Source organism: Lissotriton vulgaris, chromosome 1_1 (assembly GCF_964263255.1).
Source record: "Lissotriton vulgaris chromosome 1_1, aLisVul1.2, whole genome shotgun sequence".
NCBI lineage: Eukaryota > Metazoa > Chordata > Amphibia > Caudata > Salamandridae > Lissotriton > Lissotriton vulgaris.
Window position 1 is genome coordinate 293,697,777 of NC_141685.1, and position 15,974 is coordinate 293,713,750.

Consider the following 15,974-nt stretch of genomic DNA (forward strand, 5'->3'; position numbering starts at 1 on the left):
TCGTACATCCTCCCGCGACTCGCTATTGGGCAGGGACGCCCCCCTTCCCAAAAGTGACTAGCAAACTCTATTTTGTGAGTCGATAATGGGTTACTGACTCATATGATAGGATTTTTACATAGATAAATGCATTTTACCGATCGCAATCAGCTCCTAAATTGCGTCATACATCTGGCCCTATGTCCATTGTTGGCTCAAAGGGCTGTCTTCCGTGTGGCAAAAAGGGCTGGCTTAGTCGTAGATTAGTTATAATCTCTCACACAAGGATTCTCGTTGCCACCAGCTCTTGTCCTTTCGAGGTAGTGTGGATTAGTGTAAAGCTGTATCAACATATGTAACTCAACACTGCCCGCTCTGCAGGAATAAAACACCCACACGCAAATTGCAGAGAGCGAAGTTACTGAGTCACTGCATCTCCTGAGGGCAGCAAGTCAAAGTTACCGTACATGCTTCCTTCGAGGAAGGCAGGCAGCATGACTACATGGTATTAATACACTAAAACAGACTCGGATGGCTAGTGCTACAGTCTGAACTTACTACAGCGCCAATTGCGGTTTTGCCGCCCGCCTCCTGAGTCCTCCAGAGTCTAGGCTGCTTTAAGGTTCACACTCAGTCTCCCTCACCTCAAGGCCAATTGAATTGGCAGGCGAGGGGAGGGGACAGAGGTGGCATCGGTTTTAATTTTGCAGCACAGCTGAACCATGACCCGGCCGGTGGAAGCACTGAGGCAGCACCAGGAGCGCCATGTGCAAACTAAGCCAGCCACAACAAACTCTGGCACTGCTGCCTGCAGGACGTGACATCGTCTCAGTGGCGCCAGAGTCAATACCACACAAATTGACTGGACTTGGTCATATCTCAGTAGTAGCCATTGGGCCCTACCTCGACATGGCGTCACAGAGAGCCGGGTCGCAGGAACACGATCATAAATTAACATTGTAGAATTTGAAGGGAGGGGTTAAGGTGGGGAGGAATGTGTTAATGGGGCCGTTGCAAAGGGCCGAGCCGCTGAAAGCATGTCTTTTTCAAACATTGGGGACTTATCTGGAGGGCTTGTTCATGGGAAGCGAGGCGGAGTGTCGCCTGTGATGCACTTGGTGATGTATCGGTACCGGGAATATCAACATGTTCTTGGTCTCCTGTCAGGGCGAGATGGCCATGCTGTTGGAACTCTCGGCCACAGTGCCGAAAACCGCTTCCTTCAGCTCCGTTGTTTATGCCTTTCAAGCGGTATGCAGCCGAAGCCAGACCACAGGCGAGGATGTCTCTTATGCTACAGGCAAAGGGATGTTCTAAGTAATGTGAAAAGTCACCTATAATGTGAAAAGTCTGAGCTGACAAGAGTTTTGCTTTACTAAATGTATCTAACACGTTAAAATCCCTAACCTCAACTCGTATGTTCGTCCCAAAGTACCATCCCCTTGGACATATGAGCGGCTTTACCAGGGCACAAGTCCTATAAACAAAAGGGCTTCTTTCCTTCGTGGCAAGGAGAGATCTCAGTCGTTCTTTAAAGCAGTTTTGCAAACGTGAAAAACGCAAACCAAACCGGGAGTGGTGCGCGCGCTGTAAGGAATGCAGCTGCCATCGAAACCTGACCCAGAACAGATGGAACCCTGCACGCTCCCGAGACCCCTAGGCCATGGGAGTGCAAGTTTTGAGGAGAGGCAGGACATACTCGAGCCTTTGACCATTTGCATGCTTTTTTGTGGAGCCATACGCAAATGGCCAATCAAGTGCGTGGAGGGGGAAAATAAACATGAGGAAAAGATGTGTGAGATGGAAGTCCTTACTAGAAGCCTCGCAGGGCGGCGCATGCACGTGGGCTCAGGCGAGACGTAAAAATGCCTACCAGTATGGATGACATGCGAATCCTACACCTTGTAGTCCCCTTTGCCTTATGTAACATTTTCTTTACACTGATTTACACACTTATGATTCATTGTCTCGGTATGTGTGTGATGTAAAGTGCTCCAACACCTTACACGGCTTGAGAGGTGCTATGAAACAAATGAAATACATGTCACGGAGACACTATGGAGAGATGAGAAGCACTGTTGGAGGGTGATAGCGAGGTAATCATTGAAGAACAAAGATTGTCGTATTCTGGTGCATAGCAAGATCATTTACTATTCTTGAATAGCGAATCCAACTAATATATAATTACAAACGGTTTGCACAATGACAATTTTACCCCCAGATTTTCTTGAGGGCATCGGGGGAGAAGCGGGAGTGGGGTGGGGGGGGTGTTGAGCTAGGCAAATTGCTTGAAGCTAAAAAAAAAAAAAAAGTTGATTTGGAGCTGGCTTTTTGCTGGAGATCAGAGGCCCCTGATCACCATCACCGAGCGCAGCGGGAGCGCCGTTTGCGCGCCGAAGGCGCGCCTAGGGCAAGCCCGTCTGCGCCCGTCCGCGACGGGACCGCGACCAGCGCCAGCCACGCTGCAGGTAAGAGTAGGGACGCTACGCGGATCGTTTGGTCTAGGTCTGCATTACTAGCTCTGAATTCAGACAATCACTGTCATTCGCTCAGGTATGACCTGGCCAACGATACACCACCGCGATCATGTCCGGTGTGCTACAAGACACTTCGCGACGCTCCGCCCCCTAAAACAGCATTTTTAAATTCCAAAACAGGCTCCCCGATCAACCACCCTGATATCACTATTAAAGCCGCCCTACTTAATTGCAGATCCCTCCCTAGGCATGCGGATGATATCTGGCTGCTACTGGAGGACTCCGATTGGGACGCCCTATTTCTTACAGAAACATGGCTGTCTGTGGATAGTGTAGCTTCTATCTCACTGGCTGTCCCACCAGGCTACAAAATGAGCTTCTCAAACAGAGAAAATGATAAAAAGGGCGGTGGGGTAGCGATTATTTTTAAGGACAAATATACACTGTCATCCTCAACGCCTACCACCATCCCAGGCATTGAGGGGCTTCATTTCTGCTTTCAAATAAACCCCCATTTGTCCCTAGCCGGCCTGATTATCTATCGGCCTCCGGACTGCCATACCAACTATACCTCTGAACTGATGGACCTTATAGTCCAAAGCTCAATAGTTCACCCCCATTTTATTGCAGTCGGCGATTTTAATGTTCACGTTGACAGTCCAGACTGCCCCCTAGCCACCCAACTTATTTCTACACTGGAAGCTGCGAACCTATTCCAAATTATCTCGGAACCAACGCACAAGGCAGGCCACACGTTGGACCTGATATTTTCCAATATCCCAGACTGGTCAGCTAAAACCGCACAACCATTGCTTTGGACGGATCACTTTTTAATCCCTTTTTCTTTCTCCCTCCCCTCCCACCACCAGACAAAAGGGAGACGATCCTATGTTCGCAGAAACTGGGTTAATATATCACCAGAGACTCTCTGCCCTGCTCTCTCAGCTACTACTCCAACTCTGTCATTAGATGTGAACACGGACGCTGTGGCTCTAAATCTCTGGATAGGTAATACGTTGGATACCATCGCGCCTGCAAAAATCGCTACATCACGCAGAGAATCCCCTTCTGCCCCATGGTTCTCGACTGAGCTATTGGCTGAAAAAAGTCATTGCAAAAAACTAGAACGTCTCTGGCGGATAAACTATTCCATATCAGCAAAAATTTGCTATAAAGAAGCCCTGCGTGATTTCCACAAATCCATAAAAAAAGCAAAACAATTGTTCTTTGTGTCCTCCATTCAGCAAGCTGAGCAATCTAGCAAAGAAGTTTTTAAAATTGTTCAATCCTTCTTTAAACCTCGGGCAATTGAAACTGAAGTGACTCAGTCGGAGAAACTCTGCGAGGACATCTCGGTCTTTTTTGATAAAAAGATCGAGAAAGTCTACGACACCTTCACCAGTCCCGAGCCCACAATCATGTCCGACACAAATGATAATGTGGCACCCCTCCCCGCCTTAGCTCAATTCCATCTTATTTCCCTCGCCGAGGCCAAAAGGGAACTACAAAAATGTAAATCAGGGGCTCCTGATGACCCATGCCCGCCCAAGCTCTGGAAAATGATGTCGGACTCAATTACCACCTCACTGTTACATATCTGGAACACATCCATTGCAACAGGTCTATTCCCTGAATGTTGGAAACATGCCACACTCCTGCCTTTAAAAAAGAAACCAAACGGTGCCCCGGATGATCTTAGCAATCTCCGCCCAATCTCCCTGTTGGCAGCCCCCGGCAAAATGCTCGAAAAACTGATACAACGCCAACTAAACAGGTTCATAGAAGAAAGAGACATACTGCATGAAACCCAGTCAGGTTTCAGGGCGGGCTTTAGCACCGAGACCGCTCTGATAGAAGTGGCTGAGTCGATCAGGTGGTCCTTAGATTCAGGAGCATCGGCTATGTTGGTGCTCCTGGATCTATCTGCCGCTTTCGATACTGTGGATCATGGGAGGCTACTGTTACGGCTAAAAAACACAGGCCTGGAAGATAAGGCTCTGGGCTGGCTACAGTCTTATCTCACTGATCGTACCCAGAAAGTAGCCTTGGGCCCCCTTTCCTCAAAACCCAAACCCCTCTGGTGTGGTGTCCCTCAGGGCTCGGCCCTCAGTCCATTACTTTTTAATATTTATCTGGCTCCACTCTTTTCTCTTATTGCTAAATGGGGCGTCAAGGCGATTTCATACGCCGATGACACGCAACTAATTTTTCCCTTCTCGGATGTTTCAGAGGCAGCCTTCAGCAATATGAAGGGATGCTTGCGGGATGTTGCCAATTGGATGAATGCAAACAAACTCAAACTGAATGCGAGTAAGACGGAGGTCGTCTTCTTTGGCAAACATACTCGGCCCCCCCCAAGCCTGTGGTGGCCCTCCGAAATGGGTTTCCCTCCTCTACCCAGCACCAATGCGAAAAATCTGGGAGTAAGATGGGATGAGAGTCTTTCCTTCTCTTCACATATACAGCAGGTCTCTGCGTGCTGTCTCCATAAACTAAGAAACCTACGCAAATTTCTGTCCCTTCTGCCTGAAGACTGTCGCAAGACGGTGGTCCATGCTACAGTCACTTCCAGACTGGACTACGCAAACGGCCTCTACCTTGGCCTACCCAAATATCTGGTGCAACGATTGCAGATCGTGCAGAAGGCGGCTGCGAGACTGCTAAAAAACATCCCTTTTAAACAGCATGTCTCTCCGCACCTGCGCGATCTGCATTGGCTCCCTGTAGCCTGCAGAATCAAGTTTAAAGCTCTAACTCTGGCGTTTAGAGCTCAAAAGGGGACCTGTCCCTACTATTTAAAGCTCAGACTCCCCCGATACTATCAGGAGAGATGCTTGCGCTCTAATTCACGACACCAGCTTTCTATCCCCCGCGCCAGGAGAGCCAGACTTGGAGGCAGGTCCTTCTCTGCCTGCACGGCGACACTCTGGAACGCCTTACCGGCCAACATCCAATTGGCTACAACGGAAGCCAGTTTTAAGAGGCAGCTAAAGACTTGGCTCTTTTCCCAGAATAACTAAGCACTCCCTCCCCTTTTTTCCGCCCATTCTGCCTGGAAAAATGATCACTCAGCGCCGGGACACCTCCTTGCGAGGTAGCTGTTCGCGCTATACAAATATCGGTATTATTATTATTATTATTATCTACAAAAATGTCCTTCTCAACCCAGTAACAATGCACCCATTAGAACTGACATCCAGGTGGCAAATCTGTTCTTAAGAACTAAAACCAGCCACAGCAGGCTTAGGGAATTATGCTTGCCCAGATGATACAACACTGAATCAAAGGGAAAAGAACATCCTAACTCACTGGAAACAAGCAAGGAAATTATGCAGAAAAATGTAGTTGCTTGGGATTTGTATTTCTATAAATTGTGAAACAAAGACATGGGGCTAGATTTACAAGGCATTTTAATCGTTACAAATGCTTTAATTCTGCGTTTGCGATTGTCAAAATGATTTTTGTATGTATGAGGTATTTCAATAGCATGAACCTAGCAAAGGGACCAGGACAAGCAAAAACTTAAGTGATAAGGAAGGTACCTGGTCTGTGGACGGTTAATCATACGGATTGTGAAAGTGGTTAGTCTCCAACTCTTTCACAAATTAAAGCAGCACTGAGGCGGTCCTTACAGGTACAGAGAGGTTATTCAGGTCCTGGGTGTATAGACTGAAACGTCCTGCAGCATAGTTTTTTCCTTTCTTACACTTTTTAGTTTTCAGTCCGATTCTCCTCTGGCTGCAGGTATGTCGAAAACCAACTGAGATTGTGAGAGAGTTTGTACGTTAAGCCGAGGTGCTTGTCATGATGGCCTTGTAAATGATGCAGCCGGTATTTAGGATCATGTGGTCCAGCAAGGGGACCTGATGGAGTTCTATCATGATGGGGGTGATATGATAAAAATGTCTTCAGGCCCTGAATGAAACGTACTGAGGCATATCAAATGCAATACGGTGTGCTATTATGAAGTCTGGGAGACCATGTAGCAGGGCGTTACCACCACATAGAGGAGAGTAGGAGGGCTTTAACAGTAGAAAACAGTTACTTATGTATGTAGTATTTGCTATGCACTAATCTAGTTTTATAAGTCTAGAAAGATTTTCGGACTCCTAAAAAGGAAGTCCGAATGGAGAATGATTCATATCTGGAAGGGCATGTTGTAGGTGTCCTCTCCAAATACCAAATTTGTATCATATATATATATATATATATCATTGTTTTGCAACCGAAATCCATTTGCAAAATACCGAAATGTTAGCTTGTACGCAAAAAGGGTCCTTTTTAGAACCTTGTTAGTCTCAATGAAGGCATGAAGAGCATGGCAGCCTGGATGAAGAACAGCTGCCTGAAATTAAACTCAGAGAAAACCGAGGTCCTCATCCTGGGTCCCTGCACCTCCGCCTGGGACAACACCTGGTGGCTCCCTGCCCTCGGAAACCCACCCACCCCTACAGACTACGCTCGGAACCTTGGCATCATCCTCGACTACTCCCTCACCATGAACCGCCAGATCAACTCCGTCGCCTCCACTAGTTTCAACTGCCTATGCATACTCCGGACTGCAGAAGGACCGTCACTCACGCACTCATCACCAGCCGACTGGACTACGGCAACTCCCTCTACGCCGGTATCAACAAGACCCTCCTACGCCGACTACAAACGATACAGAACACCGCAGCCAGACTGGTCCTCGGGACTCCGCACCATAAACACATGACCAACACCTACGAGGCCTCCACTGGCTCCCAGTTGAGAAGAGGGTCACATTCAAACCCCTCACCCACGCCTACAAAGAGTATCATTCCACATACCCAAGAGAAACCTCCGCTCCGCCGACCTCGCCTTGGCAGAGGTCCCCCGCATCCGCAGAAACAGAACCGGCGGGAGAGCGTTCTCCTACATCACAGCCAAAACCTGGAATGAGCTTCCTACTAACATCAGACACTTCCAGACTGCACACATTCAGGAAGGACCTCAAGCTCAGGCTCTTAGACTGATCTGGAGCAGCCCCCACTCCCCCCAGCGCCTTGAGACCCTCACAGGTGAGTAGCGCGCTTTACAACCCCCTGATTGATTGAATGAAATAAAAAAGTTTATTGGCAAACAGGCAGTGGTCCACAGGACCACTACCAAAAAAAAAAAAAACTTTTTTTAAAAGCATCCCTTTTACAAATCATTAAAAATGGTTACTTTACTGAAAGGCAATCAGAGGCATTGTGGTCACCTTCCATGTGGTGGTTCCAATCTGAGTAGTTGCAATTTGCGACCTACCTTATGAATACTGATGCTGTAGGTAGGGTTGCGGCCCACTCAGAATCTAAATTTTCCAAACTGACCTCTTGACTGACCAGTGGAGAAGTGTGGCTCAATGATTAGAGCGGCAGACCCCGATGCAGAGGTCTAGCCCAGGACCAGGGTTCAATTCCCCGCCCCGGCGGGTCTTGGGCTCAAAAATTCCCCGGACCTGATAATTCTCGCCTCGGTGCCTATTCCAATCATGGAGTCCCACTCTGCAACTCTGGGCAGTAGATTGCTTAATCTCCACAACGGCCCCCACAACGCTAAGGATGCCTGGCCTCCACCTTGGGGGTGCCCAGGAGTGGACGCCTCACAGGGAAAGCCAGGATGGGTTCCACAGCGGTATTCGTACAAGCGCCTTGAGACCCTTGCGGGTGAGTAGTGCGCTATACAAGTATCAATTTACATTTACATTTTACCTCTTTCTATATAGGCTGGTTTGGAAAATGATGTACTGATTGTAAGCTGCAACCAGTATTTTGCGAGCAATAAATAGTACATCTGGCCCTTAAATAGTAACAGACAACTATAAGACAGTTTCAACAATTAAGGGCAGACACTAACCCCATAGATCGTACCTTTCATTTAACCCTTTTTATATTTAAATTTCACTCACCTGAAACTTAATATAGTCCACATTACTGAAAAAAAAATCCACCAAATTGACCTCTGCCCCAACTGTTCAGCTTTATCTGGGGCTACATACAGGCAATTTATCTTCTTTGGCACCTCATCAAAAGTCTTGCAAGTTTATTCAAATGCCAAACATTTTCTAATTACTAAACACTCAATAAAAAAATTTGAACCAAGAGAAAAGGCCAGGTATTTTTATTGTGGAAGTGTTTGTTCACTCAATTCGCTCTCTCCATGTTCAGGATGTTGCAGACTGTACTAGCACTGGTGTAGGTTATCATCACCTTCAGATTGATAACCATATGGTCTCGGTCCTCAGAGTAGAATTACCCATGCAGTTCCAGATACGCCAGAGTTACATGAAGCAAACACTGATATGCCCATTGCCCACCATCATTATGTAAAGACCACATCTGCATGTTAGCATCCACATAGTCCCTAGGTTTGTAGAACACATGCTGGCAGCCAACGCAATGTAACTGCACCGTATGTAATGGTAGATCTCAACAACTATGTGTGCTGCATTCACCTACCAATGGCTGTGAGGGGAGTACCGGAGGAAATGAAACTGGGAAGAGTGGCAACTGCTAGAAGAGTGTAGGATTCTATACGAGTGTGAGCTTCTCTCCAGTACAAAGTATTAAATACCTCAGCAGGCATATCTCTTCCTTCGAGATACACATCTTCCACACTCATTCACTCCAACAGCATTGTGGGGCATACAAACGAGCCACTGATTTGCAAGTCTCGCTAGAGAATATCTGGTTGCCCAATTCAGAGGCGGTAGGCAGATTAAGAAGATCTCCACATTAACGGACACTCCTCTGCGGAGATATTCCCTCCTAGCAAACCAGTGGACCATCAAAAGGAAATGGGCAGGAGGAGCCCAATGGGATACTCTACCACTGCTACGAAGCATACGGCAAAGAGGCTTTATACCGGTTACTTCCCATCCACGGATGACTGATGAACTCTTCGGTCTTCCCTGTGCTGCTTAAATTACATAAGGTTAATGATGAAAGAATGACAGGAACACCTCTCAAAAAAAAACGCTCCCAGAAACAGTCCTGTAATAACAGCTGCTCCGGCACAGTTAAATAGTAAACACGACCGATGACAGGCAGTTCAGTGGCATTTTTATTTCAACAACTAAAGAAAACTCTCTCAGGAAAGTGATGCAAAATTTCACAGACAAAAGAACCACACATTTTCATAACAAATTGTACCAGTAGTGCATACCTCCCCTGTGTGATCCGGTCTCCTCCCTCCCATGTGCCCCACTAACCCCATCCCAATTGCAAACACACAGCAGAAATGTACCAAAGAGTGATGCACACTTTTAAAAGCATGTCCAAGTCTGAAACGACTGGTCATTATTAATCGGAGGCCTTTGGGACTGAAAATCCACCCGGACAAACAATACACATTGGATTTCTAGGCATGGTGGTGCATTCATCATTGCATGTGTCTAGCCAACCTTTAAAGGAATGCTAATTGTAATGGAAAACATAAAAATAAGACCACAAGCTGCTTAATATCACATAAAGCAGAAAAAGCACAATTCCCCAGGACACGTGTTCAATGTACATTAGGGTTCAACAGTGGGTTTACAGCATCTGAACCCAGCGAAGCACCATGAAAAATCGAGTTTATTAAATGTCAGATAGATCTGCTTTTAACAAAACATTTGCTTGCTTTTCAACCATCTTTGAAAGTGCACTGGTGCTCCACAAAGTACCGCACAATCTGCAGATGTACAATTCTTAGGGAGCTCCAACTACTTCCTAAACTGATCATATATTGCTTAAAAAGACAAACTTGCATTTATTATTGCTTACATATGCTACCAAAAGCAGACCTAAAATACCTTAATACGGTGTAATACTTCATATTTTTATTTAGAAGAGCAGAAATATATGAATGTGTTTTGTAGGTTTTTAAATTGAAGATTTATGTAGTACATGCATTAATCACAGTTTAATCCTCATATAAAGTGTTCCAATTCAGAAAAACAGAAATCAAGTTTGCAACAATAGCTTAATGCCATTTTTTAACAAATTTCCTTTCACAATCTTAATTCAAACCATAATGACACGTCAGGATTTCGGCAGCGAACCACTACATAGTTAGACATTACCAGAATAACTTTTTAAGGAATCTTAACAAACCTCCCTTTGCATCTCCAATTGGAGTTCAACTTCCATTTCTTTTGCAGCAGAATTTAAGAAGGGCAATCCAAAATGGTGAGTGAAATTGTGGACGTCAGAACTGCGTTGAAAACCTTTATGAGGTATGTTCGGTCAAAGACACCATATAAACCCCAAGAGGCATCAGGATTACACATGAAGAGCTTATGATACGAAACTGCACAGCAGAACTGTTTCCAGTAGAGAACTGGATAAGTGGCCATGGGCGAGCTGAACAGACTGAGAAACTGACAAGTTCATCAATCCTATGGGGGTAAAATATCGAATGGGAGCAAAATGTAGAAGTGGCCCATATTTTGGGTAGATGGCAAATAAACAAAGAGCCAGATGGATGAGTAAATTCAATTGTAATATTGCCAAGGCTTTTTTTCTGTACTCTTCCAACACTTGATCTTTAAAGCATCATTTATTTCAAAAACAGACATGCAACTTAGGAACAGTGATAAATAAGTGTGAAGTTCCTTTTTTGACCTTAGATGGGAATGCAAGTCAGTTTCGTACTATTCTGCCTAGAGGATATGATCCATCAAATGGGTGACTGCATGGAAGTCTGACGATCTCTTTATAGGATCTGCCATAACGCTCTTTGGCACTACATGACGTTTTGTAGGAACATGCAAGATCTTGCCTTAAGATATCAAACAACTTTAAATACAGACAATCTTTTTTATTTGATGATTTTGCGTGATGGTTTTTCTCTACACAGTTAGTATGAAACTTGAGTACAGAAGAGATTAGTGGAAGGCATGATACTATGTCTGCCGACCTGAGACACGGGGATGGGTGGCAGACTTTAGCTTGGTCATTGTCTGGAGGAGGAAGCTTCCCTGCCCAGGACAAGGAATGACTCCATATGGAAAGAAACCCACTTGCAGGGCATCTTGCTTGATGTACACTCATTGCTTCCATTTATCTAAAGCCAAAAGCAAAATTTACATATGGGCAGCCATGCACTTTAAAAATCCCAAAGAAACATACATCTGCACGGAGGATGGCTGTCTGGGGCACCATCAAATGCATAAGTAACACACTCCAGCAGCAAAAGTGGTTTGCAATATTTGAACATTAATAGCGCTTCCTAGTTTCCACTACAGAGAAGCAGGGAAACTACATATACTTTACTTAAGATAGGAGAGGCAGCCGACCACAAGAAAAAAAAAAAAAATAGAATGACCTTAATAGAAAAATGAGTGGAAGTGTATTCTTTGCAAGGACAATTAATTTTCAGATTTAAAATGTAAGGTCACTCTACAAAATATTTCTAAACTCGCTGTTAGATGTTGGTATAATAGCCTGTTTCTAGGACACCTTTTGAAAGAACAATGTCTGATCAAGCATGCTCTGTATTTCCTAGTGCTGAATGACACAAATGGAATATTTTTGAATGTCAATGAAAAAGAAACGTTGCCTCCACGTCATGCTATCAGGATGGGCTAATTGAAGCCGGGAGCAGCTATCTTTTAGCTTTGTCTTGCTCAGTGTGCGTTTGCAAATGTCGAGGAAGACAAGGTTATCGTGTTGGAACAGGCTACAGTAAACACTCCAAAAGTGATAAACCAGGAGCCAAAACAAGTTCCCCACTGCCATGGCCAGTGCAGATAAGGTAATGCCAAGGGGCTAACAGCAGGAAAGACCACCATCTACATTTCACAGATGCACAAGCCACAGATCTAAGGATCCAAAAAGCAAATTTAGTTGTGACAAACATAATACCGCTTCATCTCGCTCGCAAATTATATGACGAGAAATTAGGAGGGTGGGGAATGGAATTGTGTTCTGCTTACTCCCCCAAATGATGCCAGAACGAATTTGCCTTTGAGAATGGCTAACAGCTTTCCAAGCACAAGATACTATATACAGCCAATGGCAGATAGACTTAAACAATAATAATCTGTGCACCCATCGATCAGAAAGTGCTTTGGAAGCGCTCCCAAAAGACAGTGTTAAACTTTCGATCATGACCGCACCAAAATAGCTGGCATGCTCTCCTGTATTATAGAGAAATCCAATTTTAAATCTGCGATGTCTAGCTGGTCCAGTGTCACGTTCTCACAGATTCAGGCTCAGCGGCAAATGAAAGGCCACCAAAGTGAAACGATATGTTTTTCCATAAGTAGCCCCTTATCCAAGCAAATAAAAAAAAAAAGGGGGGGCCATTGCTGTTAAAAATAAGGGTCTCTGAACACTTTCATCAGCAGTGTCTCCTGCCAACAGTGGAGGCTTTTAAGTCTTTCTTGCAATAGGGGAAGAGAAAACCCTTTTTTCTCTATGTATGAACAGAGCATCATTTCACAGTACAAAATAAAGGAAACTGCCGAAAGTAGCTCAAAGGCAGCGCGCTGCCTCCATGCAGTGCCAAAGGCCAGGCTTTCATCCTTTCAACACAAAAGGCAAGCCGCGGCTTCCGGTTAGTGTATTCTCCAATGCTTGCTGATAAACTCGCGGAACATAGGTATGGAAATGGCTCCTGAATGTCACACCATGGCTGGGTAGACAGGCAACGTCTGTGTCATTCTACAGACGGAAGAATGTCCTGCAGATGCGCACAAACCGAGACTCATCTAAGAAGTTTTAGGTGTTCCAACAACTGGACAGGAGGGCTTCAAAAATAGCCAAAAAGTCAAAGGGGTAAAATAAGACAATGACTAAAAATCACTGCCAGAAGCGGTGAAAGGAGACTGAAAATCATCATGCGAGGTTCCTTCCACCCAGAGAAAGACAGCTACACTCCCTAACAGCTCGAGTAGGCAAACAGCCAACCTGCTACAGTACGACAGCAGAACCCCAAAGAACCATCAAAAGCTGGTCAGAGACGCGTTAATAATATTGCAAAATGTGAGTCACCTTCATAGCGGTATACATGTATTCGGATGAGAAGGGTATGCACAGTTTATACCCTTCACGCAGAGAACATCTACGAAGCACTACATCATGAAGTCAAATTTCGGTCTTTAAAAACATTTATATGTGCTTGGGAAGTTTCTTCAAAACATATTTAGTCCACTCACGCTCTGGAATAAATGAAAAAGCTGTCCCAGGCCTGCATGTATCATCCTAGCGACTTTCAAGGTCACCTTTGGCGCCCAACAACTGCATTTCTGAGATGTATGTGTAGGTAGTAGCGTTGCTATCAGGAAGCAGTGGGAGGAAAGACGAAGGATGTGATGGCATGCGCCGATAGAAAGATAAATCCATTTATTATATACACATACAAGGTTTTGTGGTATGTCAAACTGCAAAACAAAGGGGTGCAAAGGATCTCAGCGGGAAGAAATTACACTAGACAGTCCAAGAGCTAGAAACAAACATCTCCCCTGATTGCAGAACAGCAAGTCTATTCGTGAGGGAGGAGGCTGGAGGAGGGATGCTGCTGTCATATGGAAATTAAACTTGGCCCAACCTTGGCATCTGTCTTTGAAGAAAGTTCAGACAAACTGCCCACTTCGTAGTACTGGCAGCTTGCTTAATGCCCTCCAACCCGCCCTTCGAAGAGTGGTGGTCAATGGTCAACATGACTTGAAAGCTTTGCGTGTGTTCTGTACGGGCGCGTGAAACAGTCCACAACCGACAATGATCCAGGTCCACTGAACACGCAAGCCCAGAATGGCCACCTCATTTTAATTCACTTTACAGGTCCGATCACATTTCAGACAAACATTATTTTAACACGCAAACTGTGTTCGTTTATCACACTATCCATTTAAAACTTATCAAGGAAATGCCATACACTTTTTACAGCTGAAAAGGAAGCTAAAATTCACAAAAAAGAGATATATATACATATATATTATTTCTTCTCTCACAAAGGCCACCAAAAAGGTGCCTGTGGAATCACACAGGATGAATAAAATTATATACACCATTTTTACATCACTCTTCAGCAATGGAGGGAGTTAAAAAAGAAACAGACTGGGACGAAAGGAATAGAGAACATTCAATAAATACAAGTCATCTTTCTCCTTCTGGTCTCCAGGACGTGAGAGGGAGGAGGGAGAGCCGGAGCCTGAGTGGATCTCACACATTGCACATGGCTTTTGCAAGGTGCATTTTTAATCTCCCATTTTTACTTTGGAAGTCTGAAAAAGAAAGAAACATTTAGAATTAGAAGATCCTTTCTCATCAGTTTAGGTTAGTTTATTTTAAAATGCTTACTCTGCAAAGGGCATGGCTAAACTAACCTTGCACAAACACGAGCAGGACATGCGATTTTGGACATATCCACTCAGAGCATGAAAACACTTATCCACCCAGCATTTGAGCTTTCTGCCTGCAGTGATTCAATCCCTAAGGCGCTTAGACACAGCAGGAGACCTCATTACCCCCCCCCATTGTCGGCTAACGGGTAACAAACTTCATGGAGACACAAGCAAAAGAGGGTTAGTCCTTGCATTGAATTGCCATGCTGATATTACCACCAGTCTCGCAGCTTTCCTCTTTATCCTCTCCTCTGTCCTCCAGCTCTCTCCACACCTCAGTCTCTACCCTCTGATCCCAAATACTCATTGAATCTCAGGCCAGGAATCTCCCTTAGCTACCCCACCTAGCTTCCCTGACCCCATCTTCTAACCTTCCTAAGTTAACTAAATGATCCCAACAAAGGCTGTGATCAGAGAGAGGCAGGGGTTCTGGGCAGTAATAGTGTTCTTTTCCCAAGCTCTCTCACCAACCCTCAGATGATCACAGTATTTGAAGCAGCAGCATAAGTAGGAATAGGATTACATATCTCACACACACTCACCCACACATTCCCCCCTCTCTACCCCCTATGCCCCCACCCGTCCCGCCACCCCCTCGAGAACCCCTAAAGCATATCACAGCACAAGAGGAAATTGCCTACCTTCGATAACGTTCTTTCTATGAATACTCTAACCACAGATTACTCCCCTTGCGCACATCTCCAAGAACTAGACCTGATCCGGAGTGTGTAAAACATGGTGCGCCCGCATGCCTGTAGGTGCCACTATGTCCATACATGCAGACTTTGTTCTGCTCTGAAAGTGAGAAACAGACCCATGTAAGCGTCACTCCTGCGTGCTGTCAGTTTCTGTCATAGGTTTGGTCTCGCCCTCATATGCAGAATCCAGCAGCAGTGTGCGGTTTCCTAAACTGACTATTTAGATGGAAAAGGCCATTCCATAGAATGAGGAGGTGAGATGGTGATAAGGAATCTGCAGTTCGAGTACCCACCAGAAAGAGCGTTGCAGAAGATAAGTAACTTGTTCTTCTCACAGATACTTTTAACCACAGATACCTCAGCCTTGTGAATAGATACCAAAGCAGTACCACCCAAGGTGTGTGGTCTGTGAAGTACTTCAGATCAAAAAGTACTGCCCTTACCATCAGACCTGGCTGTCACAGTAGTACTGCTTGATGAACATGT

The 15,974-nt window shown here is 45.2% G+C and overlaps 1 protein-coding gene across 1 annotated transcript in view; it reads right to left on the minus strand.

The window, feature by feature from the left end:
* Positions 1 to 9,506: 9,506 nt before the first annotated feature.
* The window catches only part of ATP6V0B (ATPase H+ transporting V0 subunit b), a 141,821-nt gene continuing 135,353 nt past the window's right edge, over positions 9,507 to 15,974 (minus strand). The window contains exon 8 of the mRNA XM_086952328.1: positions 9,507 to 14,670. Coding sequence (XP_086808454.1) covers positions 14,644 to 14,670 — 27 coding nt within the window. The 3' untranslated portion in view covers positions 9,507 to 14,643. The remainder of the gene's footprint in view (positions 14,671 to 15,974) is intronic.